At 40.5% G+C, this 23,708-nt stretch overlaps 1 protein-coding gene across 2 annotated transcripts in view; it reads left to right on the top strand.

The window, feature by feature from the left end:
• Nucleotides 1–6,845, top strand: part of usp31 (ubiquitin specific peptidase 31) — a 41,514-nt gene extending 34,669 nt beyond the window's left edge. The window contains exons 13-16 of one of the 2 annotated variants that reach the window (XM_088936832.1): nt 541–766; nt 1,608–1,766; nt 2,984–3,136; nt 4,189–6,845. In XM_088936832.1, coding sequence (XP_088792958.1) covers nt 541–766; nt 1,608–1,766; nt 2,984–3,136; nt 4,189–5,735 — 2,085 coding nt within the window. In that variant the 3' untranslated portion in view covers nt 5,736–6,845. Of the gene's footprint in view, nt 1–540; nt 767–1,607; nt 1,767–2,983; nt 3,137–4,185 lie in introns of both variants that reach the window. The other variant, XM_088936831.1, reaches the window with a different exon arrangement.
• Nucleotides 6,846–23,708: the final 16,863 nt, after the last annotated feature.

Genomic DNA, 23,708 nt, shown 5'->3' with positions numbered 1-23,708 from the left:
AGGAATAGACTGCCTGTGGCAGGAGGCTATGACAGACTTCCACTGTGGAAAGCACTCAGATCTCAATCCTGTAGCAGGCTGATGGATTGTATAGTTCAGTCCCCTTTATTATTTCCTTATTACATCTTTAGCTAAAGGTGCTTGGTGAATACATGAATTGAAAACCCTGTGAAACACATTCTGTGTTCCTTTCCAGACATTTTTTTTGCTTGCAGACTGTCAACACAATATTAGGTGGGGGTTCCTAATATTTTGGCTGTGTGTGTTTACTGCTTGCTTTACTGTTTTGTCACATCAGCAACCTTGAATACTACATGCTTTAATTAAAGGCTTTTGAAGTGGTAACGTGTTAAACATACAAAATATTGTACGTTAGCTTAAAAATAGGTTTATGAATTTGCTGTAAGGATGACTTTAAAAAGACGGATGAATCTACTGCGCTGTGCCTGCATACTGCTGTCAGTTAACTGCATGCAGGACTGAGGCTGCTACATTATTGGAGGCATGAATCAGGTTCACTGCTGCTGTGTCCACGCACAGGAAGGTGACAGGCGGATGAAGATGCAGAACATGGTGAAGTTTCCCCTGATGGGTCTGGACATGACGCCCCATGTGGTGAAGAGGAGTCAGAGCAGCTGGAGTTTGCCTTCCCACTGGTCTCCTTGGCGTCGGCCATATGGACTTGGGAGGGATCCTGAAGACTACCTGTATGACCTGTATGCTGTGTGCAATCACCATGGAACCATGCATGGGGGCCACTACACAGGTACGGAGTGTCTCTGGGTTCCCCTGCGCAGTTACAGAGTGTCTAGGGGTTCCCCTGTGCAAGTATGGAGCTTCCTGGGGTTCCCTGTGCAGGTATAGAGCATCTCGGGGTTCCCTGCATGGGTATAGAACATTCTGCATTCTGTGCAGAATTGTGTGTTAAAAGGACATATGTTTCACAAATTCGTTTCAGAAATGCATTACTTGAAAAATCAGCTACTGTATGTAAAAACATAGACTGGGCTAGAGTACAAATTCTTTATAATAAGATTTTAGTAATGTTTTGTTTATGTTTTGAATTAAATAATTAAGTAGTATAAGCTACAGCATTTTGCTTCTTTTATTTGCAGTTTTGCTGACAGAAGTCTTTAACTGTGCTGTGGTTTCAATATATTTCATGTCTCTGTGGGAAAGATTGTGCTACACCCTTGTCTGTGTAACATTGTACTGCAAAATTGTGATTTTAAAGCATTTAAATTCATGGTCACTAGACAGTATATGAATGATCATTAAACAGTTTTTTTTACAGCAAGACAATGCTCTGAAACATTGAGCTTAAGAACGACCTTTTAATAATGTAATTTGTTTGGTTTTTTAGAACAAAAATGTACCTGATCCATTTATTATTTCACTTTCTCTTTCGGCATTATTTCATTATATTCTAAGTGACTGATGTTTTGTCCTGCCAAGGCTAGAACCCGGGGTTTTTCTCAGAAGCAGTAGGAAGTGAGACAGATACCCCTCTCTGTGTTGCAGTTATTTACAAGAAATATGTAATTCATTACTATTTTCAGTGTGAGTCTGATATTCTGTTTGAGACTAAGACGTTTTGTTTTTTGCAGCCTATTGTAAGAATTCAGTAGATGGACAGTGGTACTGTTTTGATGACAGCGATGTTCAGCCCATATCTGAAGACGAAGTCTGCAAACAGACGGCTTACATTCTGTTTTATCAGAGGAGGACCACGATTCCATCTTGGTCTGCTAATAGTTCAGTTGCTGGTAGGTACAACTGTGTCTTAAGTAGCTGGTTGTATCGTATTATGTAACCATCCTCTTTGCTAACTGAGTTTTTGGTAACAGTGGGCAACAGTTCTCTTGCTGTGTACAGCACCTCGTTGATTTTTGGATTAAGTATTGGAGTGCTTTAACCTCCAGTAATATCTGTTTAAAAAGAAAATGGCCAAGTGCATGCATATTTATGCTTTCATGTGAAGGCTAATGTACTCTACAAGCAGAATGCTCTTCTGTGTGTGGTATTACATCATCTGAATGATATATTGCAAATAAATGACACTTCCCAATTCTCTGCACTGGATTGAGGAAAGGAAATGTAGCTCATATTTGGATTTGTAAAGTTGCACAGTCTCAGTTGTTATCCAGGACCAATGTGATGCCATGTTGTAGAGTTTTGGGAGATACTAAGTGGATTAATTTCCCTAGGCAGTCATCAAGAGGTTTGAAAACAATCACAGTTGTTGCACCAACAGCACGAGCAATGATAAGATGCTGTGAACCAAATGCTGTGAGTGTCATGTTAGCTGTCTGCACTGTTGGCAGGTAGCACCTAAAGCGTACAGCCCCTTGCTCGGCAACTTTCCAAGCTGTATATTGTCGCAGATGTAGCAGAAATTGGTTGGCTGTAATCTACAGTAATACCTAATTAAAAAGAAGATGGCCAATTGCATGCACATTCACAAAATGAATGGGAGAATGGAAGAAATGTTAATTCCAATGTAAATGTCAATGTGCAACCAAGTATTTCTATAGTAACTTTTTTTTAAAGATCTTAGCAATTCTGCTTCCCCGTTGTGCCCTGATAACCCTTTCCAAGCTCTGATGGTTCTCCATGTCAGAGAAGATACAAAATTTAACTTTTTTTAACGAGTTATGCCCGTTTTCTTTTTTGTAACTTAATGTGGAATAACTACTGTTGTTAATCTTTACTGTTTTAAAAAAAATTGAAAACCTTCGTCAAATCTGTCTCTTTTGCTGAGACTTAAAAGATGTAGATCCTTTCAGTCCATCCTCCTTAGAACTGGATTTAGTTTTGAGTGCTCTGGACTTTTCCTTTCCTCTAATCGTTACTTGGCTGATGATCAGGGTCCCATTCGCCCTCTTGCTCTTGCCTCTCCTCTCCTCATACAGAGCGACTGCAGTGCCTTGTTTTACCAAAGCAGCCCTCCTTGTCTGAGTGTGTTCTGTGTCGCCCCCTGCAGGCTCTACCAGCTCTTCTCTGTGTGAGCACTGGGTCAACAGGCTTTCAGGCAGCAAGCAGCCCAGCGTGGCCTCGGCAGCGTCCTCAAGGCGCACGTCCCTGGCGTCTCTGTCCGAGTCGGTGGAGTTCACTGGGGACCGCAGCGAAGACGATGGTGAGGTTTTTACAAGCATGTTATTTATCCCAGCATTGTGTGTCTTTTCAGTGGTTTGAAATGTGCCCTTAACTGCGGCCCATGAATTCATCTCTTCATTTAAAAATTGTTTTTCAGACAAATGCTTGTAATATTCTTGGTCCTTTTAATTCATAATCTAGCTTTATGCTGCACAAAGTCTGACATGTCAAGCTGACTAACTCCTTGTGAAATATCTTTATTTGATCTTTGCAGTGTATTAACATCTTACGATGTGAAGGTTAGAGACAGAATATTTGTGTAGTGTGGTGTCTATGGCCTGACATCTCCTAACAAATATTAGAAACTGCGTTTTCACTGTTAATGTAAATACAGTGCCGTTATTCTCTATATACATTCAGCATTGACCTGATTTCTATATAGTGTGAGTATTATTGCAGTAATACTCTCTAATTCTGAAAGGTTAGATCATGACAAATATTTTGTTCAAATGAAAACCCCATGGAACCTAACAAAAATGGGAGTTGGTGCCTGATGCGTGGGATGAGAAAGATTCACAGGCACATAATCAGCAGTATAGCTTCGGTTTCAGACTGAGTTTGGGGAAATACTGAAGGTGATATTTCCTGAGAAAAAATCTAAAAAACTCTCAGACGATTAGTGGTATTCATACTTATCAAGTAAAATTGAAAGGACTGCGCACCACTGTGTTTTTGAATGCCTTAATTCATCAGAAGCTTATGAAATATCCTTTTAGAGCAGAACTGCTTCATGCACTGTCATGTGGACATCCAAGTACGGACTTTTTTGATTGCTTCCAGACCCGGACCTGGGTGAGATACACGTGCTGCCAGCTTGTCTTTACACTAAAGTATTATTTAGTGAAAACACACGTTTTATTTTTAAATGCATGATTAGTAAACTAAACTGGATACTTATTGCTGGATAAGAATAAGAGGACCCCTTAATGTGGCAGTGAATGACTCGAAACTTTATCAAATTTGTATAGCGGGTAACCCATTCTACCCTGTGTCAGTGCATTAGTTTAATGTTTCTCTTTTTTTGTTAAGGAGGATTCTCAACTCGGCCCTTTGTAAGAAGTGTCCAACGGCAGAGTTTATCTTCCAGATCATCCATTGCCAGCCCCCTGGCTGTGATCGAAAATGGGATAAAGCCCTCCTGGTCCCTCTCGGCTAAACTGCAGAGAAGATCCAACTCTCCCTCGCATTTCTCCTTAGATTCACACTCCTCTCCTACTTTAGAAAGGATAGGTGAGGCGTCCGATGACAAAGTATCGACATCCTGTTTTGGAAGCTACAGCAAACACGAACACAAGCCAAGCGGAAAAGCTCCCCTGGCGGTAATGGAGGGCATAACAAGTGATGAAAACGGTCACAAGAGGTCCGTCGTGAGTCTGGAGGAGCCGTACTGCAAAATCCCAGCCCAGACGGAAAAGAGAAGCTCTAAAGCCGAGCCCACCGACAATAACAACCAGATCTCCTCTGCTGACCAGGGTGGCTTTGGCTGCAGCTCTTCGACGAAGGACCTTAAGAACAGGAGTGGCTCTGGAGCGTCGGCGCAGAAGCTCGAGAGCATGGCGACAAAGAGGAGCTCCACAAAGGCAGTCTTGGAGCCGGAGAAGAGCTCCAAGAAAAGGCAAACCATCTCGTCTGCTCACGAGTCTCCTGCCTCTCAGGTGTCCTCCAGCCCTCAGGTTAAGAGCTCCTCAAAGGCGTCCAGCTCAAAGGAGAAGGTCAGCTCTACCAAGCCTGGGAGCAGCAAAATGTCCTCATCCACAACGCAGCCCAAGAAGGAACCATCTCAAGCTCAGGAGGGGACTCTTTCAGGAGTGGCTCAACAGAAGCAAAGGATATCCTCCACACCACAGTCCTCCACCTCTCCCTCGCCAACTGGGAGGAAGACCTCCACAGGGATAGAGAGGAGCTCGTCCAGTGGGAAGAGCAAGCTGGCCGAGAGGAGCGCGAGCAGGGAGTCCACTCGGACCAGCCCACTCACGGACAAGCCCCCTGGATCTGCCCCCTCCAGAACCGGCACCCCCGCCAGGTCACCTCTGCCCAAAACAAGCGAGGGAGGGCGAGTGGAGGGACGGACGGTGAGGAGCTCCAGCAGTAGCTCCTCCGTGACCAGCCTGAGATCTCCCAGCGTGTCTTCAAAGATGGACCTCAGGCGAAACAGCAAGTCCGAAGACAAGGGGCTGTCCTTCTTCAAGTCGGCGCTGCGGCAAAAGGAGACGCGCAGGTCAGCTGATTTTGGGAAGACCACGATGCTGGCCAAGAAGGCCTCTGAGGGAACTTTGAGGTCGGGTAGCGGGAATAAAGGCAGTGACACGGGGCCAACCGAGGGGACAGGTAAGCCTCTTCGGCAAGTGTCTCCTGAGCCTAAAACCAGCAAGACTGCTGTGAAAGACAAGGAGTCTTCTAAGACCTCCACCCCAGTCAAACGCTCAATTTTATCCACAGGCAAATCTAAGTCTTCCACATCCGATATAGGTGCTCAATCTCCTGCAAATGGGAAAAAGCCACTTGAAAAGACATCCTCCTCCAGAAAGCTTTCTTCCAGCATGCAAAAGTCTGCACGTTCCACACAGAAGCCTCAGTGATATTTGACCTAGCAGTTTTAGTTTTTTGTAATGCAGCTACCTTTTTTTTTGACGTGCCTAATATATTACATATATTTTCCTTTTCTTAAAGAAAACTTACTGTAAATTAAGCGCCTTTTACCCTGCCATCGAACCAAATATTTGCCATTAAAATAATGGCAAAGTGTGGTACAAAAGTCTACTACTGTACACAAAACTGAATTGTTGTATAGGATTGTCTTAACAGAGCACTTTGTATATATTGAATTTAGTTGTTTTTTTGCAAGAGAATGCTATATAATGTACTGAATGATATATTTGATTACAAAGTCATTTTTAAACTCCTGTTACAGTAGCATGCTTGGATGAGGTAAGTTTTGGGGCCAGTTTCTAACATTAGTAGGTGAGGGAAATATGTTTGTATGATGGTGTCACATTTGTACAGTACATTTTACAGTGCAATCTAACTTACTGAGAAGTCACTTTTACTTTCTGATATCTGCAGTTTAAAGGGCAATATCTTACAGCTGTGTTTTTTAAAGATGACACATTAGTTAGAGGTTCAGCTAATGACTAACATGGGTCTCAAATGTTATTTCATACCACCTAAAAACAGTCCTCCCTGAAAGCTGAAAATAGCTCATTTTCTCCAGAACCTCCCCCCCCCCCCAAAATGACACAGGATAGTGCTCAAACTGTTCAAAATGAACTTCAGATGGAGAGCCACTCATTTGCACTGTGATATTACATTTAAAAGGAGCAAGTAGGTAAACTGTCATTGTTATTTATGCCACCTATTTAAGTGACCAAATGTGCAGCTCAGTATGTAAATCTAAATAGATCTTTTGTTTTGTTTTTTTATTATCATACTACTTCATAAAATGTTGAAGTTATGCAAGAGGATTCTTTATTGGAATTACTCTATGCTGATTAATTGTTATTGCAAAGCTTTTAAACTGCCACTATTATTTTTGCATTTTACTCTTCACTTCAGCAGTCCTCTCCTTCAGTGATATAGAGAATGTTTTTTAAAAAATTCACTCGTCAGCAGACAAAGCCATGTATAAATCAAAACCACAACACTCCCGTCTGTCACAAATTACAAAAAGAGTGCTTGAAAGTTTCCATTTGGTAAAAACAAAAACCTTTTAAAATGCCAGCTTGGTTAAGTTAGATGTTGGTTACGTTTGTGATTAATTTAGACTCTCAGTGTTTTTATCTGAAAGTTTTTTTCTCCAACTCTATTTGTAAATCTTCCCGTTCTGCACCTTGATTTTATGTTCTTAAGCCTGCTCAACAAGGAGGATGGTAGAGTTTGAAATTATATTCTTTAAATACACCACATTCTTGCTGTGCTTTTATTGCGAAGTTGATTTTGCTTAGAAAGCTATAAGCAGTTCCTAGTCTTCTGGGCATTATGTCAATTGATGTTAACTTGAAACTTGTTAAGGGACAGTTTTGCACCAATACAATACAAGCGCACACGGTGAAGGCAGATACCTGGAGAGCTTTCAGGTCCAGGCTTGGTTCTAGGGTAGAACCACTTAGTGCAGTGGTTCCCAATCCTGGTCCTGGAGAAACACTGTCTCTTCTAAGATTTGCACGAGCCAAGTTCTTAATCATGTGGTAGCCGATTTCCATTTTTTTGTCTGGGGTATTTTTATGAAATTGCTTTCAGCTCTGAAAAGATCAAATGACAATTGTGATAGGGTTAGTATAAATCCTGTACCGATTTCGGAATTTCTGAACTGCCCTCATTCAGGCGTGTTGCCTGAAAAGTAACCCATTGGATCTCTGCAAAAGGAAAAAAAAACATTCTTTGTAGGCATGTCTGACAGTGTCACTCCCACAGTGAGTATGTCACATACGGTGTTATTTCCACCTGTGTCAGTTCCTTATTAACTGATTAACCAGGAATAACAGCAAGCAGGTTGAGCAGAGTTGTAAATCCAGTGTGCTGAAGCTGTTGGAAACAGAACCCTTCAAGCAGGGTATTGTTGTTCCTGAAGACTGACCAAAGAAAAAAGTCTAAACCAGGAGGCAGATCAATTAAGTCATCAGTGAGCCTTGGAGATGTAGATGGACTGAAAACCAGCAGACAGCATGTTCCTCCTGGACCGGGGTTGGAAGCCACTGATTTAGTGTGCAGGAAAACAAGGAGCACGGTGGCTAAATGACCTGCCCTTGTCTTGTGCCAATATAGGTTCTTATGAACCCTGCATTCCAGAGTGTAGTCTCAGTTTACTAATGTCACTAATGTCCTTCTCTCTCTTTTTTCCAGAGATAACACTTGGTTATTTTTGTACCTGTGGTCTTATCTGCCTTTTAAGGAATTTGCAGATTTAGCTTCAGTAAAGTGTTAACAGCAGTGAGCAAATGTTATCTTACAACACAAATACATTAGTATAGATAAGGTATTATGTATATTACTGTAACTTTGGACTTCAAAGCAAAACCATTCAGAACCTGAATTTTTTAACTGTTACTTTAGTTTAATAAAACACTAAAGCTTTCAGCATTTTCTAAATGTTACTAGTTTTAGCTTTTGGACACTATGGATCTCTTAAATTCAGTATAAAGTGTTATTTTCCTACGTTTTTGTACTACTTCTGGGAATATTGCCTTAAAAGTATTGATATAGATACATATTTTAATTTAATATTCTGTATTTTAATTATTTTAATCTGTACAGAAAAAATGGTGATACTTATCTAATCAAGATTATTTCCTAATGTGTCTGTATCCCTAATTTTGTTTTGCAATGACCCACCTCCTGTTCATTCCTGTGAACTGTGTCAGGTGGGTGAGGTTTCTATTCCTATGTACCTGGTGCATGCTGTGCCTGCTGCTGATCTGTGAATAAACAAGGTGGCTTTGCTAGGTAACGCAGAAATGCACAGCAGCCTCTTGCTCCATGTAATGCCAGCTTCTTTCAGAGCAAGAAGCCAGTCCATCTTTGCGTAAAACATGTTGAACAAGGTTTTTTTTTGAAGAGTCTGACTTTCAATTTCTCAGATGGATTTTACACTGACTGGCCAAATTATTGGGAACCCCTGTGTACTGCTGTTCCTTATGCAGGGCTGACGTTGAAATGGGTGGAAAAGGACTACACCTGGCCTCCTCCTGTTGCTAAACTGTGGGCTGCCTGTTCTTTTGCACTTGGTGAGCCAAGGGTCACTTGTCCCTGTCCTGCAACTGGTCTTTCTAACCATGTGGTTCCATGCAGGTGGATACTTTGTTTGAAACAGGGGTCGTCATCTTGCACAGATTTAGTCGTTTTCCTCCTAATATCATTTGATTACAATTTGCCTAGTTATCCTTAGCAGTGATTACTGGACTCTGTCATGTGACAGATTTGCATTGCCTGCTGATAGGATTAGCAGAACCCCTACGAGACGGAGTGGAGTTCCCAATATTTTGGCAAGTGGTGTAGGTGAGATCACTAGTGCTTCTGCTGAAATGCTTGCAGACACTTTTTATAGATTGGAAACACTGCGCGTGTCATTATAGCTCTCTTGCTCTGACGACTGGCAGTGCTATACATGTGGCTTCTTTCATAAACTGCTCCCAAGTGTGCCTTGGTATTAGATGTTCCAATGCTCCATTTGTGCTTTCTTGTGTATTCTGATAGGCAACAGTATTGCAGGTGAGCTCTCCCAGCACTTTACTGAACTATCGGTTAATGAAGAGGGACTGGGCAGCTGAGGGAGTGTCTCTGTAACCCTGCAGCCAGATAAATGACTCCCTCTGGACAGAGTTAGGGGATGCATGCTTCAGCCACACACGAGCCCAGCAGGACTGTACTGAAGTGATGAGAACAAGTTCTCAAATGCACAGGGTATAGGAAGAACTGTGACACACCAGACTCTCATGTGTGGATGCATTAACATTATTCTCTAAAGCAGACACTATCCTATAAATTCTGTATCAAGTTCTGCTGCAGATGGCAATTTTTTTTTGGTTTCACTTGCAGTTTTAAATAGTTCAGGGTCAGAAGAGAGCACTTTGTGCAATATCCTCTGAAATTACACATTCCAGATGCTGAGATCCAACATACGGCAGTTAAAATATAAAAGTTGTAACCGAGGGACCTTATTTTGTCTTTTATGTTGTTGTCTTAAAATGAATCTGCATCAAATATTTTAATAAATGTTCAAAGGATTCTTTGCCTGTCTTTTCAGCGAAAACATTTGTTAGGCAGTTAAGCCGGTTCATCCTGCTGTGGCATCAGCCCGCTATGGCAGGGAATTCCCCATGTGGTGGCATACAGGTGGGCCGAACGCCCTCAGGGCACAAGCGGTGGTCCTATGCACTTGACCCACTCCTGCAAGCTTGCAGCATTGCTATAGAGAGAGGAGTCTTTCCTCTGGATGATGCTTTTCCTCCTTCAAGGCCTGCAGGAGCTCGCATGCCACTTGAGAGCCGTGCAACTTGACCGTAGACATCAAGAAAGCTCACGTCTCCACATAGGGCAAGGGTAGTGATGGTGGCCACTGCCCGAGGCGGCAGGTAATGAGAAAGATGATTGAGGAGCCCCAGTTCTTAAGAAAAAAGCTAATTTTGTCTTAGTTGTTCTGATCACCATGCACAAGTGGTCAGTGCATTCAAAACCTGTACTCTTTCCTTTCATAGCAGAAAAAAAAAATCCACTTATCTCCTGTTTATCTGGTCAGAAAAGGGTCAGAAAAGCAGACAGACGCAAGCAGTGATAGTTGAATTTGCTGGATGCCAGTGACACCCCACTTGGAAGGCTTAAGTATCCATTCTAAGGTTATCATTCATTGTAAGCACAGCCAATTGTGAAGTATTGCCCTTTGAACTGCATTGTAACTACTCTGCCACGCACTGTTCCTTAGTGATTTCCTTTGGCAGTCTCGCACAAAGTGATTTTTACACATCAGAGCCATGATCTACTTAGATTTTTTCGGGTCGACAACAATGCTGGAATACAAAAAAAAACAGATCAGGGTTTAACAAGTTGATAACCTCAGTGTTGCCAGTGGCCAACCATTAATATGTTCCACAGGCGTTGCTGAATTTAAGCCCCCCCCCCCCCCCCGACCCAAGATGCCAGCTTACAACATGTCGATTTGCTGCAGGCCGGTCATGCTGGCCAGAGATCCCCATCATAAACTCCACGCGCTGCAACGCCATCTTTAAAGTTGCGTTCACACACGAGGACTGCTTTCGGCCCACATCTCCAGAAAGTTATTTGCATTCCTGGAAGTAGGAAATCTTTGCAGACCACTGTTTTAGGGTTTGGCATTTCAACAGCAGAGCTGTCCGCTTGGCACTGCACTGACTTCAAAGTGGAACAAATTCACGTGGGAGAATTAATGGAGGGGAAACTGCATGTAGGCTGCTGTTGCATGTACAGTACTTAACTATGCAAGTGTCCGTTGCTAATACTGGCTGCACTGAATTATGAAACTGCTAACGTAGAAGTCTAGACTATATTTTTACTGTATTTTTTTAAATCCAAGTGAGGGAGTGCATGTATAGCGCCTTTTTTTCTGTCTAATGCTTTATTTGCACATTCTTGAAGGGAGACCTTTGCTGTAAGATTGTCACGTGAGTCTGGGTGTATTGCTAATCTGCGTGCAAGCACAGGAAAAAAGAATTCCTGGGAAAACAGTGTTATTTCTTCTTTTTTTTTGCAAGCGATAGGCTCATTTTTTATCGTGGAAGTTTTCCTTGCATTTTAACCCTTTAATAATGCAAACATATCGGGATTTCTTTTACTGATTGATCTCTTGTACAAAACCAAAACCGGCAGCTTGCGGAGCATTAGAGCGGCCCTTTGCTGTCTTAATGATTAACACTTCCACCACATCGACATCCTCTTGATTTTAGAATCAAAAGTGTACTCCATATTTGAAACACAAAACTTGGCACATCGGGTCCACATTAGTGTTTTCAGTGTTTCCTGTACCTCCGTGTAATATCTCCCCCTTGCGTCTCTGCTCCTGTTTACTGCACTCGACGTGTGAAAAGACTTGCAGTAGCTTCCCGATGAGCCCGGGGCGAGCTGGTAGGTGTCTGCGATGATCTTGTTCTCAGAATGAAGCTGTGGGAGCAGCACGCGTGGAACCGTCTCGCATCCTGCGCGATCGGTGCGCTGTGATGGCGTAGCACCTGCGTGTAGGCTTCAGAGCTGATCAGTTCTGGTCATTTTTAAGAAGTTCATTGCTTTTTCATGTGTTCTTGAGGAGGGTTTGCAAATGTTCTTTTTTCCTCATGTACAAATTGTAACCTTGAAAATTGGAGGGTGTTAAATATTGAAAGGTCCCTATTGCCGATTAGGTAATTTTTTTGCAAACTTTTTTTTAAAGAATTTCGACCCAGACCTAATTGATATCGTTTTCAAAGGAAATGCTTTTTATGTCAGTTTTTAGGGGTGAACACACTGGACTTTAAATCCTGAGTTTTTAATAAAGACAGTAGTACATAAAATGATTTGGGTCACTTATTTGTTGTAGTCTTTTTCTAGGTTATATTTTACTGTTATTAAACCTGTACAGTAGTAGTACGAAAAAGCAGGTCTTCCACAAGGTTGTTTAAAAATGCATTAATATTACTAATAAAAGTTAAATAAAAAATGTAAATGTAAATTTTAACTTATTCTGGAGTAAATGCATGAGACTGTGTTAATGCCTTTTTCATTTTTTGTTAATTTATTCGTGGGTTTTAATAACTGAAGAGTATGCACTTTTAATATGCAATTTTTTTATTTTTGTTTTTTATGTCTGAAAGAATGCATTTGTTTGGAAGAGAAAAAAGTTTGTATACATGGTTTACCAATGCAAGAAACAATGAACAACACAATAAAATGCAGAACGTTGATCTCTTCATTTTATTTATTTTAATCGTGGATTGTTTCTTATATTGTGGGCGCTTTTTTCATAAACCATATCCTTTTTTATTTGTATCCACTAGAGGGCGCAGTTGTCTTGTTTTTTTACAGGAACAATTAGTTCGACATTGAAAAGTAAGAATGGGTAAGTTCGTAAACGAAATTAATCACAGCACTTTGGTTCCTAACTCGGTTGAAATCTTGTTCATTTTAAAGTTCTTTTAAAAAATAACTTGCCGATTCTTTTCCTGGCTGGAGAGCAGCTGGTAAAGTGAAGTGAGCCGTTTTTTGCACAAGGAGGGTGGATTCTATATGGTGATGGAGCACCACATTGTTGGTTAGCAAGAAGGCCAACTCTATTGTGGGAGTGAGTCAGCTCCCACATGAAGCTGATTTGACTCAGGAGCACCTCTTCTTGGGTGACCCAACACCCACACCCAAGCCCTGAAGAGAAGTCTTTTCTGTCCCCATTCTCTTGTGATGGGTACCCAAAAATGTGTGTTCTAAAGATGGGCACCAATCTTGCCATCATCTCACAGAAGTCTTCAGCCTGGATCCTGCTGTTTGTAATGCTCACCGGTTTGCTGTTGTAGCTTTGTGTCATCAAGAGGAACTGATGGTGACAAGTTCCACAACCAGGAAATTAGTTGTTTAGTTTCCTTGGGATGACCTTGGGTTAAGCTATTTGCCTTTCAGAATAGATGAGACATAACTAAGATGTGTCCACTAAAACGTTTAACTTAAACTTTTATACTTTTAAAGTGTTGGGAGTGGAAAACAATCAACTGGAAAGGAAAACTGGACCAGTGATGAAGAACATTTCAATTGTTTTGATCACTTTCAGTGATTTGTACTTAGTGGACAGTAGGACACACTTTATTTTATTTTTTACAAATCAAATGAATGGCTCATAGATAATCATAAAATTCTGTTTTATCTTACTAAAATGTTTTTACAAATTTATGTTTTTAATGGCCGCTTATCTTCCTTAGTGGGGTCATTAATCAAGACCGGTATTGAAGTTGTCCTTGCCTTATCCAGTGTCCTGGTGTTGAGTTCATAGTTCAAGTGGACTTCTTCTCTTGGTACCTGCAGATTGTGCTATACTGTATGTACTTCTTGGCACACTTCCACTTCAATATTGTTGGAATACTTGAGAGATTTACGGTTCTGAATTTTAGTCTTGTTTGAAGGCCTCCTTCTCCTCATGTAGTGTCTCAATTTGAATGCTGTACAAGAAATGAGAATGGAATGGGCTCGATTTTAGTCAAAAGCACCAGCTACCACACTGACGTCAATGGGTTTCACTGTATCAACCTGCCCATCAGAATTTACATTTAAACAAAGCAACCCATCAGAGCTGAAGCATTTCCATGTAGGAGCTTATCAGTGAGCTGCATGAGGCAGTCTCAAACATGGCTGGAAAGAATTTTAAAATAATCAGCCTTTGTAAATTGTTTTTGAATATTCGCCCCCTACCTGAAAATCACAATCCCATGGTGAGATCAGGAGTTATTTGTAATGTCCTCCTTTAACTTTTGGACAAGTACAATTGCAAGATATTGCTCTTGCCTGAAGTTATTCACAGTTGTGAGTGCTGCCAGCGTTGTAGGGCATTGTTTCTAGAATGCAATTAGGATTGGCAATAGATTTCAGATGTTCCAGGCTTGAACCACTCAATTTTTTGCTGTTTATTTCCTTGCTGGCTTCTTTTCTTTTTAAATCTCACTGGAAGGGAAAAGTCCCACTTATTGATCCCCTTACTATGGGATGTTTGTACTTAAGCGTTTGAGCCATTTTCTTGGTAACAAACACACCCCTTCTTGTCTGTTTTGCTTGTTGAATAGTATAGTTCAGTTCAGCAGATCGGCTGAATTCGAGAATGGAAGTTTTATTCTTCTCTCAGGACATCTGTCTGACCTTCTTATAATCATATTCGTGTTCTATGTGAATCGAGACAACTGGTGCCTCGTGCATTGACCTGCCGCGTATATCCAAATGCAGCTGGCTCAGAATTGAAATTTCAGATATCCTTTATGCTTTTAGGGGAAAAAAAGCATTCATAAAGCCCTTTTAGGGTAGCAACAATGGCGTAACACCAGAGATGATTTGTAAATTGCTTTTAACAGGAATTGCAATTCCTAGTGGTGTCAGATGGTGCAAATTAAGTGATAGTCAGATCTGCACTCTGTATCGGAAGATTTGTGAATTTTCTCGGTTTCTTGGACACATGTACTGTACTACAGCTGGCAGCTTCTAAAAATTAAATTTCTTATTAAATTTAGCTTTGTACACCCCCACCCCAATTAGATGTCCCTGGAATTCCACTGGTTCTTCAGCTGTTCAGTTCATCACTGCAATGCTTGTATTGGGTGGAAGGAAGGAAGATGCTCTCTACCTGTCCACGCTGTTCATCTTTCAAAATGCTGCAGGCTCCACTGTGCCTGGCAGTACAGTTAGCACTGACAGGAAGAGTGGCACATCCCTCGCTGACCTCACTGCAAGTCTCCAGGTGCTCGGCAAGACTGAGGAATTGCTGTGGCGTCTCAAGATGAGAAGACCTCCAGTAATACTCGTCCTGTTCTGACAGACCCCTTCTGGGAATTGGCGTGCCACTGAATAACAGATCATGCTTCACTGGAGTGACTGATCTCCATACATTGACCTGTGCTCTCAAGAATACTGATGGAGCCCTTCAGTAGCCACTCTAGAGAGAAGGCTGCAAACTGTACATACTGTACAATGTGGGCTGACCACAATGCTAGAGCTGTGTGAACTGGCCGATTCCAGTTACACGGTTGCCCACTGCAAATCCAACTGACCTATGAAAAAAGGTACAGACTCTGGTAGGAAATAAGAATATTGTGATGAATTTTATTTTTTTTTGCTCTGTATATGGTTCTGGGAACATTTGCAAAGCCTCTTTGTCTCTAAATACAAAAAAGAAAATCATCTGACTTCACTGTAAAGAGACATATCTGAGCGTTAAAGATGAGTATAGATTTCAGGCTGCAGGGAAGGGGTAGTGTGTGGCAATGCAGGGGAAGTGGACCGTACAGCTGGCAGGGTTATGGGCCGTCCAGAAGGAACCGAAAGGAGGTATGATACATTAAGCGACAGTGATGCCAGGAGGTGGCTATAGCAGAGGAAAAGGGACATCAGTACAAAAGGATGTAGGGCTACTGGGTTTGAATCCCACTCACAGTCTGTACCACTAATAACTAAAGTCCACATTATAGATGTGGTGTAGTATAATACACTATTTACTTTACATTATTTACTATTTGGCAGATAGTAAATAACTAAATATTAACCCCTTGCTAAAAATTTAGTACAAAGTACAAAAATGTCGTCCCTCGATGAACACAAACCTTTTAATAGTCTTGAAATTGGGCAAGAATGAAGAGCTGTATATGCAGTTGCATTGCCACAGTATTAAAACACTTCCAAAGCTCCATTGCTTTCCATCCCATCAGTACCAATTTACTTCCTAATCTTCTCAAAATAAGTCATTATTATTGTCATCAACTTTGATCAAACTGCTCCAGGATATAGGTCTTCCCTGCTTCTGTCTTAAGATGTCTGCATCCACTGTGCCAGTTCTTAAATGTGCATGCACCATATGTGAATACACACTGTCTGAAATATTAGGAGCCCCAGAAGAGATGGTTTCTGTGACCCTCAAGTATGACTCAACAGGATGTCCCCTGTGTGTCAGGAGGTGTTTGAAACAGTTGCAGCGCAGGACCCACCTCATTCTTCAGCTAAGATTATGGTGTGGGGATAGTGTGAGGGACTGAGCTCTACTGTTGCCACCAGTTTGGAATGGGATTGAGATTTGAGGATTGTTCAGTCCTGGGAAGGGGATAATAGCTGATCTCCTTCACCTGCAGCTTGTGCCACAGCCCAAGCAATATGACTCCCATAAAGATTTTTTTCTAAATGCTGTATTTAATACAGACACAGAGAGCATCCTACAGACACCTGAAATGTACTGCTCGTGCTGATATTCCTGATTTTTGCTCTCCTACAACATACAGTACCAATCCTATTATGTCTTCCTTGTGTCCAGTCTAGCAGTGCAGCTGGGCTGAAGGCAGGCCGTAACAGCAGGTGATGCAATACAGATTGCTCTGTGATAGTGCTAGCTATTAGGCAGTGATTACTCCTGCAGGGAACAGTAATAATGTTGTTCTGCTCTGGAGCTATAATCTTCCTTTGTACTTGGCCACTCAGGGCATTTTCAATCCCTGGTCTTTAGTCACTTCAGGGTGCTGTAAATAGTCCACACTGACTTCTTGATTTTACCTGGCTTCTTATTGACAGCGGTTTACATTTAACCGAAGGCACAGATTAGGCTGTGACCTAAAATTTTCTGTGAAAGACAGTTCTTTAAAACATAAAAATCAACCTATTTCTGATTCTGCAGGGGTAGTCAACTGCCAGTTGCATCTGTGGATTTTTTTTCTTGGCTCAAGTACCTGAAACTGTAGATACCAATGCCATCCATTAGAGGTTTTCCTCAGAGCAAATCAACATTAACCCTTTTCACATCTCAGTAACATTATTTCTGCTTCGCACTGATTCAGTGACATTGAGTTCTCACGGAAAACCCTCAATTTTCCCTTTAAAACACATCTTAAAATATTACCTAACTTACATTGTTTTTAAATTTCTAAAAGGATGAGCATGGAACTACTGTAGTTCTGTTTATGTATGATTCTTGCACATGTCTCTTACAGTTTTGAACAGATGAAAACAACACTAAGAGAATACTACTTTTATATTAATAATATAATGCTGCAGTTTAATGTTTGCTTTGAATTGCGTTAATCTTCTAAGATTTCAGAGAAAATAAGGAATGCAAGTCTAATTCAGAGAATGACTGGCCAATCTTAAGACTTCCCGAACTGTGTAAAAACTCAATATAAGGATTTGCTGGAGAGATGTATGTTGTAGTGCATTATTTGTCTTACGGTGTTTAAATGCAGAGCTTCTTGGTCTTAGTTTGCAGAGTGGTTTGAATGTAGGTACCACAAATAACCACTAGAGGGATACATTATCTGTTGTCAGGTGAGTTACTGTCCCTCTCATCAAAATCATATATTACTTCAAAGGGCATACAATTTCTTTTATTATTTTACATTATTATTGGAAGATATCTTACCATGGACATTTTTCCATTGGAGTTAAAAAATAACAGAATTTGAAATTTCTTGTATTTCTTTTATTAACGCAAAATTATGTTGATATCCAAACAGATACACCTACAGTATTTAGAAATGAGGTAGATCACTTACAATTCTGGCACTAAATGGTCATTATCAAATTTTTAAATATCACCGTTATTCATTCTTCAGCCTTAAATATCACCATTATTCTTAATTTGTTTAGATGACGTTTTTATCTGGTACAAAGATATTTTTGAAAGATTAACATAATGCCAAGCTTCTACATTGTAGAGCAATATAACAAGTTTGACAACAGAACAATAAGTTAGGTTGCATTAGAGCAAGGTATGTGTGGGTGTGTATAATTATGCTAATTATGTTTATTATTATGTTAATTTGATTAATTTGTTAATACGATCATTAAGTGCAAAGAAACTATTTGCTGTTCCTTTGTTTAGTACAGTAGTTCACTAAAGCATTTTGGCAAATTGTGATTTCTCAGCATGTGAATGAATCATTGTCTGGATATTCAGAATTATTCTTCTTAGCACTAATACAATCAAAGGAATCAAAATGGTTCCTCGTAAAAGGTGAGATCCACAGTTATCTGAACTGAACTTTCTGAGCTTTACTGAAACACTTAACACATAACAATTTTACCCCTAATTATGACTTGTGCCATGCTAACCTGTTAACCTATATCATGAGACTCCAGCTGTGCCCCTGACTGCAAATAAGCACTTGTTCTTTTTCCAAACCTGGTTAACTCTGTGCAAGAAAATGCTAGACTCAGAAGCACCACCTTATTTATGCACTGCAGTTACTGCAAAAACAACTGGCCGACAAGGAAGATTCATAAATGGTACAACCATCATTTGGTGCCCCTACATACTGGGTTGCCCTTAGTATCATTGTGACTTAAAATCCCTGCTCTGCAATACTAAAGTAGACCCAGTGTTGGTACAAAAGGTTTTGTGTAGAGGATTAATTAGGTGACTGCAGAGACCTTGTATACAAGAGAAACAGGTTTGCTGAGGTCAGTATAAGAGAATGACATGTGACAATTGTAATTCTGAGGTGGGTACTGTGGGGTTTGGCGTTTCTCAGGGTTCCATCCTTGGTCCATTTGTTTTGTATCTGATAATACCTGAATATGAAAAATACCTTCACTGATGTTGCCCTGTCTTTACAGATTGGAGAGAGGAGCACCTCCAGGAGCCCATGTCTGACCTGAAAGCAATGTGTGACCCATGTTGCCATGATTTCTCAACTTTGTTTTTTTCCTCTGAATCTGGTCGTTAACATGATGGAATGCTGCTACCACCAAATCTATGGAATGAATCTGTTTATTTCGCCTAACGTTCCTAATGTTGACCTTGAACGTGGGGCAAAGTTTCTAAAATGTTTCAGTACAGTTAACATGATATTAAATGGTGATTTGTTAAGAAAATTACAAGGATGGCCTCTGAGTTATTTTTTGCAGTAGAAATTCAGTTATAATAAAGATAACATGTTTTACCAAAGTCATACCAGCTCTGAATCCCTTTGAAATCGTCCAGGATAGCAGCCCTTTATTTGTCATTATATTGTGCAATTGATGTGGCTTCTCAATGTACCATATGAGCAAAGTCCCTGTAGATCTCTATTTGAACCCTTTAAGCGTTCAGATGAACATGTCTATAGAGAATAGCAGTTGGGAGAATTTAATTCTGTACAGTTTAGCTCCAAGTCAGGTTTCATTAATTGAGCCATTTGCCATTCATTGAAATGCAAGCAAATTGAACACGCTCTGTTAACTTTCCCAGGGTAAGATTAATCAAATCTTAACACATTTACAGGCCTATCCACAAAAGAGAAAAATTAAAATAGGATGAAAAAAATAATTGCATTAATAAATAACCTAAACAAAGAAACACCTGTTGGCCAAATGATTAGGCTCTGTGATCAATGAAAGACTTTCTGCTACATTGCAAAAGATTAAAAAATGGATCTGACATATATTTATACAGACATCTTCTATCTATTAATCCTGAGTGATATGAAAATGAAATTGCTAGGCTAAAAGGACTTTTAATTTTGCTACACGTATACTTCATGTAGTCTAGATGACCAACTACAGACATCTGTTTAGAATTCGTTATTGTGGTATAGTAACTTGACTAATTAGGGTGAAACAACTGCCTGTGGATGTTTGCCTTAACAAAACTTATGTGCAATAGAATTTAAGAAAAAGGCTTTTGAGGTGGTTCTGATTCTTGCATTATGAAATGGTGACAGCAATTTCATTTGCATGTCTCCTGTAATTATTTCTTTTTTGCTTTCTTGCACAATCTATATCTGTCAGATTCCTGTTTCACTGGTTGCCATGTGATGTATTTTCTATAACAGCCTTGGCTTTTCAATGAGGTGTTTTAAAACATCCAGTTTCAGTCCAACTAGTCACCCCCTGTAGGACAGGAGAACATGCAACCCATGAGATATTTCCCCAGATCATAACTTCCAGCAAAGATCTCAGAAATGCAGCCTGGATTGATTAGTCTGATTTCTGAATTCTGGGGGATCTGATCATTTTAAGTGTTATCTACATACTGTATAGATGCTGTCAAACTCATCTCCCCACAATAGAAGTCAGTGATTTTTATACTCCATAATTTTAGCTCCAGTAGTAAACAGGGGACAACTTAAAGCAATTTACCTGTGGTTTTATCTCTTTGGTCCCCTTTTGACATAATCTGAGAGAGGCCATCACGAACTTTATAACAAAATCGATAGTAATTGATTCCTCAAGGCTGAAGTAACCGAGCCTTCTTAACAATGTAATTTAGGACTTGTGTGAGACCTTGAATCTGACTCTGGTAAGGAGGTGTTAATAAAAAGATGTGAAACACCGGCCTGTACATGCACAATCTTGATTCTTTGCACTTTGACATGAGCAAAATGGCACATTTCCATTGACAAAAGCTTGTGTTGCCTTTTTTTTGTACTTTCAGACTTTTAGGTAAAAACAAAAATGATCATTATTTACTGAAACAGGAAGAAAATGATCCAGGATTCGACCCTCCATCACTGATCTTAAAATTGTTAAAACCTTGGAAATGAAAAAATTCCAAAGGCCTTGGGTGTGAAACTGAAACATGTTGTTAAATACTTACACTTCTGCTCTCCTACTCCTAGGAGACACACTCCTACATATAAATACTAGCCTGCTGTCCACAACTGCACATCTTTTCTAGCCCCCCTTCCCTTTACCCCATCTTCACCCTTGAGCTGCCTCCCTGGCTCATTCCTCTCTAGTGAGGAGGGTTGTAACAGTGCTGTTTTTTTTTCCTCAGCCAGGTGTGTTAACACGAAACACGTTTATATGTCCACTGTCCTTTTATATTCATCAGCTTGTTTAGCTTTAATTAGAATTGGACTGAACTACAGAAATCAGTTTCAGTACATTATTTTGCAGCTCTTCACATTCAAATGAGTAAAACATGATCCTGATGGTCATGATGGTGATGGTCATGATCCTGCAACGGTGGGTTGCAGTCCCATATAGGTATCAGTCCCAGGATCAGTCCCAGATCCCGCAGTCTCCCTGTATGTTTCTTCTGAGCAATTCCTGGTGTGCTAAGATACCACTCCACATCTTCAGTCCTCAGTCTCACACACACTGGTACAGTCAGTTCTAATGACCTTCCCATTAAGTGAAACCCGATACAGGCGTTCTTTAAATAGTCTCTGATATTCCCCACAGACCAGTCTGGGAAAGAATTTTTCCCTATTGATTAAAGATGTTGGCTGGATCGAGCCCTACTCCAGTAGCTTGAATTAATGTGCTGCATCTCACGCCCCTCAGAAGACACTTCTAGCAAAAATGCATTGCAACCCACTGATGATGTTTCTGTCTGGAAAGGTTATCAGAGAAAGTCTTGGATTTTCTATCATTTTGTTATAAGTAAGCAAATGATTGCATGCGTTCAGTAAGTTTGGGTCTGAAATTGAAAAGCTGTTTTGTAGATATTTGTTGTTGCTGTGTCATTTGGCAGGGATGCTAGACAAAAATCGTTCCTCCATTGTTTATATGATTGGATTACCAGAGCTGCATAGCTGAGCCATGCGTCTCCTAGGAAAAGGGCATTCTAGTCGCACTAGACTATTATCTCTGTTTCCAAATGAAGTTCAGCAGCCATTCACTCTCACAGAGCACTACTAAGGCTAGCTTGATTGTGTAATGCCTTAATTCCTGTGAGACAGGCCCTGCCAGAAAGGAATGGTAGCCTGTAAACTGTAGTAAGGACATAAGAAAAAACTAGAAATGACAGCAGGCTATTTGTGCCATCTAGCCCCTTTGGCAGATTGTAGTTAGATTGATTGAAGAATCACATCTAGTTGTTTCTTATAAGAAACCAGGATATAGGCTTCAATAATGTGGTTGTGTAGCATGTTCCAGACTACCACAGCACCATAAATGCATATAACAATATATACTGCTCTACCAAACATAATAGAGAATACCTCTAACAACAGGTTGACCTACTTGCAGAGGTGATTAAAATCACAGTATTTTGAAGTATTTTTCACTAGATACCATTGGAGAGATGGGACCTCTCAACCAAAACGGGTTGATGCAGATCTGAATGAGACATAGCTGGCAGTACAACAGCTTCTTGAGACCCAAATTGTGTTTCTTGTGGCTGTTATTTTGTTTATCTACCAGTTACTACCTTAAAAGAACACCACATTAGCCAGGTGTGCTGTTGTCTTACACAATATCCATGCTTTCCTCTAACCAGGTCTCTTACTGTACATCAGTATTTCCCTTAGCAAAGCACACTAAGGTCTGATCAGCTTTACAGTGTTCGTGGGCCGTGTGACATGCCACATACTGGGTCCACTTTGAACAGATGTCAAACTACAATCCCTTCCAGTTCCATTTATGAGATGTCTGGAAGAGGTCTTCCACACATAAAGAACACAATATGGAAAAAACATGAAATGTAAAATGATTCAGTGTTTGATGTGTATATTGAAACACTTTCTTGTTCCATTTGTAATCCTGACAGAAAGTCAGCTCTCAGGGGAAAATGAACCATCTTTACTCAAAACACATTTGAAAATAAAAGGTCTATTTCTGTTTTTTATCCTGTGGGTTCAGTGAAATGAATTATGCAGCAGCACATTTAGTGGGGGAGAAAATAAAAATGTTTTATGTGAGGATCTACATATAAAACACTCCACCTCTTCAGGTCGTGATATAAATATGGTTTCAGATAGAAGGTAATCTGTCTGCTCCAAAGGTATTACACTTGTTATTGTTATTATAAATGCTATTCCTATTTTATCTACAGCAGTTGCTTTTAATGGTGTGAGGGTTAGCTCCTGTGTTTGATTATGGAATTCAGCTTCAGTCTGTGAGGAGTTTGCATGTTGCTGGCATTTGTGAGGGTTTTCACTCAATGCTCCAGTCTCCTCCTACCAGTTACATATGGGTTTGATTCACAGGATACTACAAATTAGTTCTTTTAGTCTTGCTACCTCACTTCCTGACCTGGAGCAGAAAGTCTGTGGTGTCTCAGTGCTGTGTTTTGTTTGGACACAAAGTTTTTGGACTCAGCAGAAAAAACACAACCATTTCCGTCAACTGTGTTTGTGCAGTTGTTGCATCTATGATTTTTGTGCTGAAGCATCCAGGTGTTTTTAAGTGCAGTATAGTGCACCAGCTTACTTTTGTGCTTCTAGAAAATGTTCACCCCAGTGTCATGTGAATATTGTCTTTCCCTTTGTCCTCACTGAGACACCCACTCAGCTGGCCTGAACTAGGGTGCTGATCTATTTATTGGGTGTCACACCTGCCAGGCAGCGCACTCGAAACGTGATGACAACTGTCGAGTTCCAACAGATTCCACCAACCAACTGCTGTGATGACTCAATCGAGCAGATCGATCCCACCTGTGCGCTGTTAAATTATCACTTCCCTTCTCT

The sequence above is a fragment of the Atractosteus spatula genome, chromosome 18 (genome assembly GCF_055471065.1).
Source record: "Atractosteus spatula isolate fAtrSpa1 chromosome 18, fAtrSpa1.hap1, whole genome shotgun sequence".
Taxonomy (NCBI): Eukaryota; Metazoa; Chordata; class Actinopteri; order Semionotiformes; family Lepisosteidae; genus Atractosteus; species Atractosteus spatula.
The sequence above is the reverse complement of the archived record's forward strand: the minus strand, read 5'-3'. Positions and strand labels throughout refer to the sequence as shown.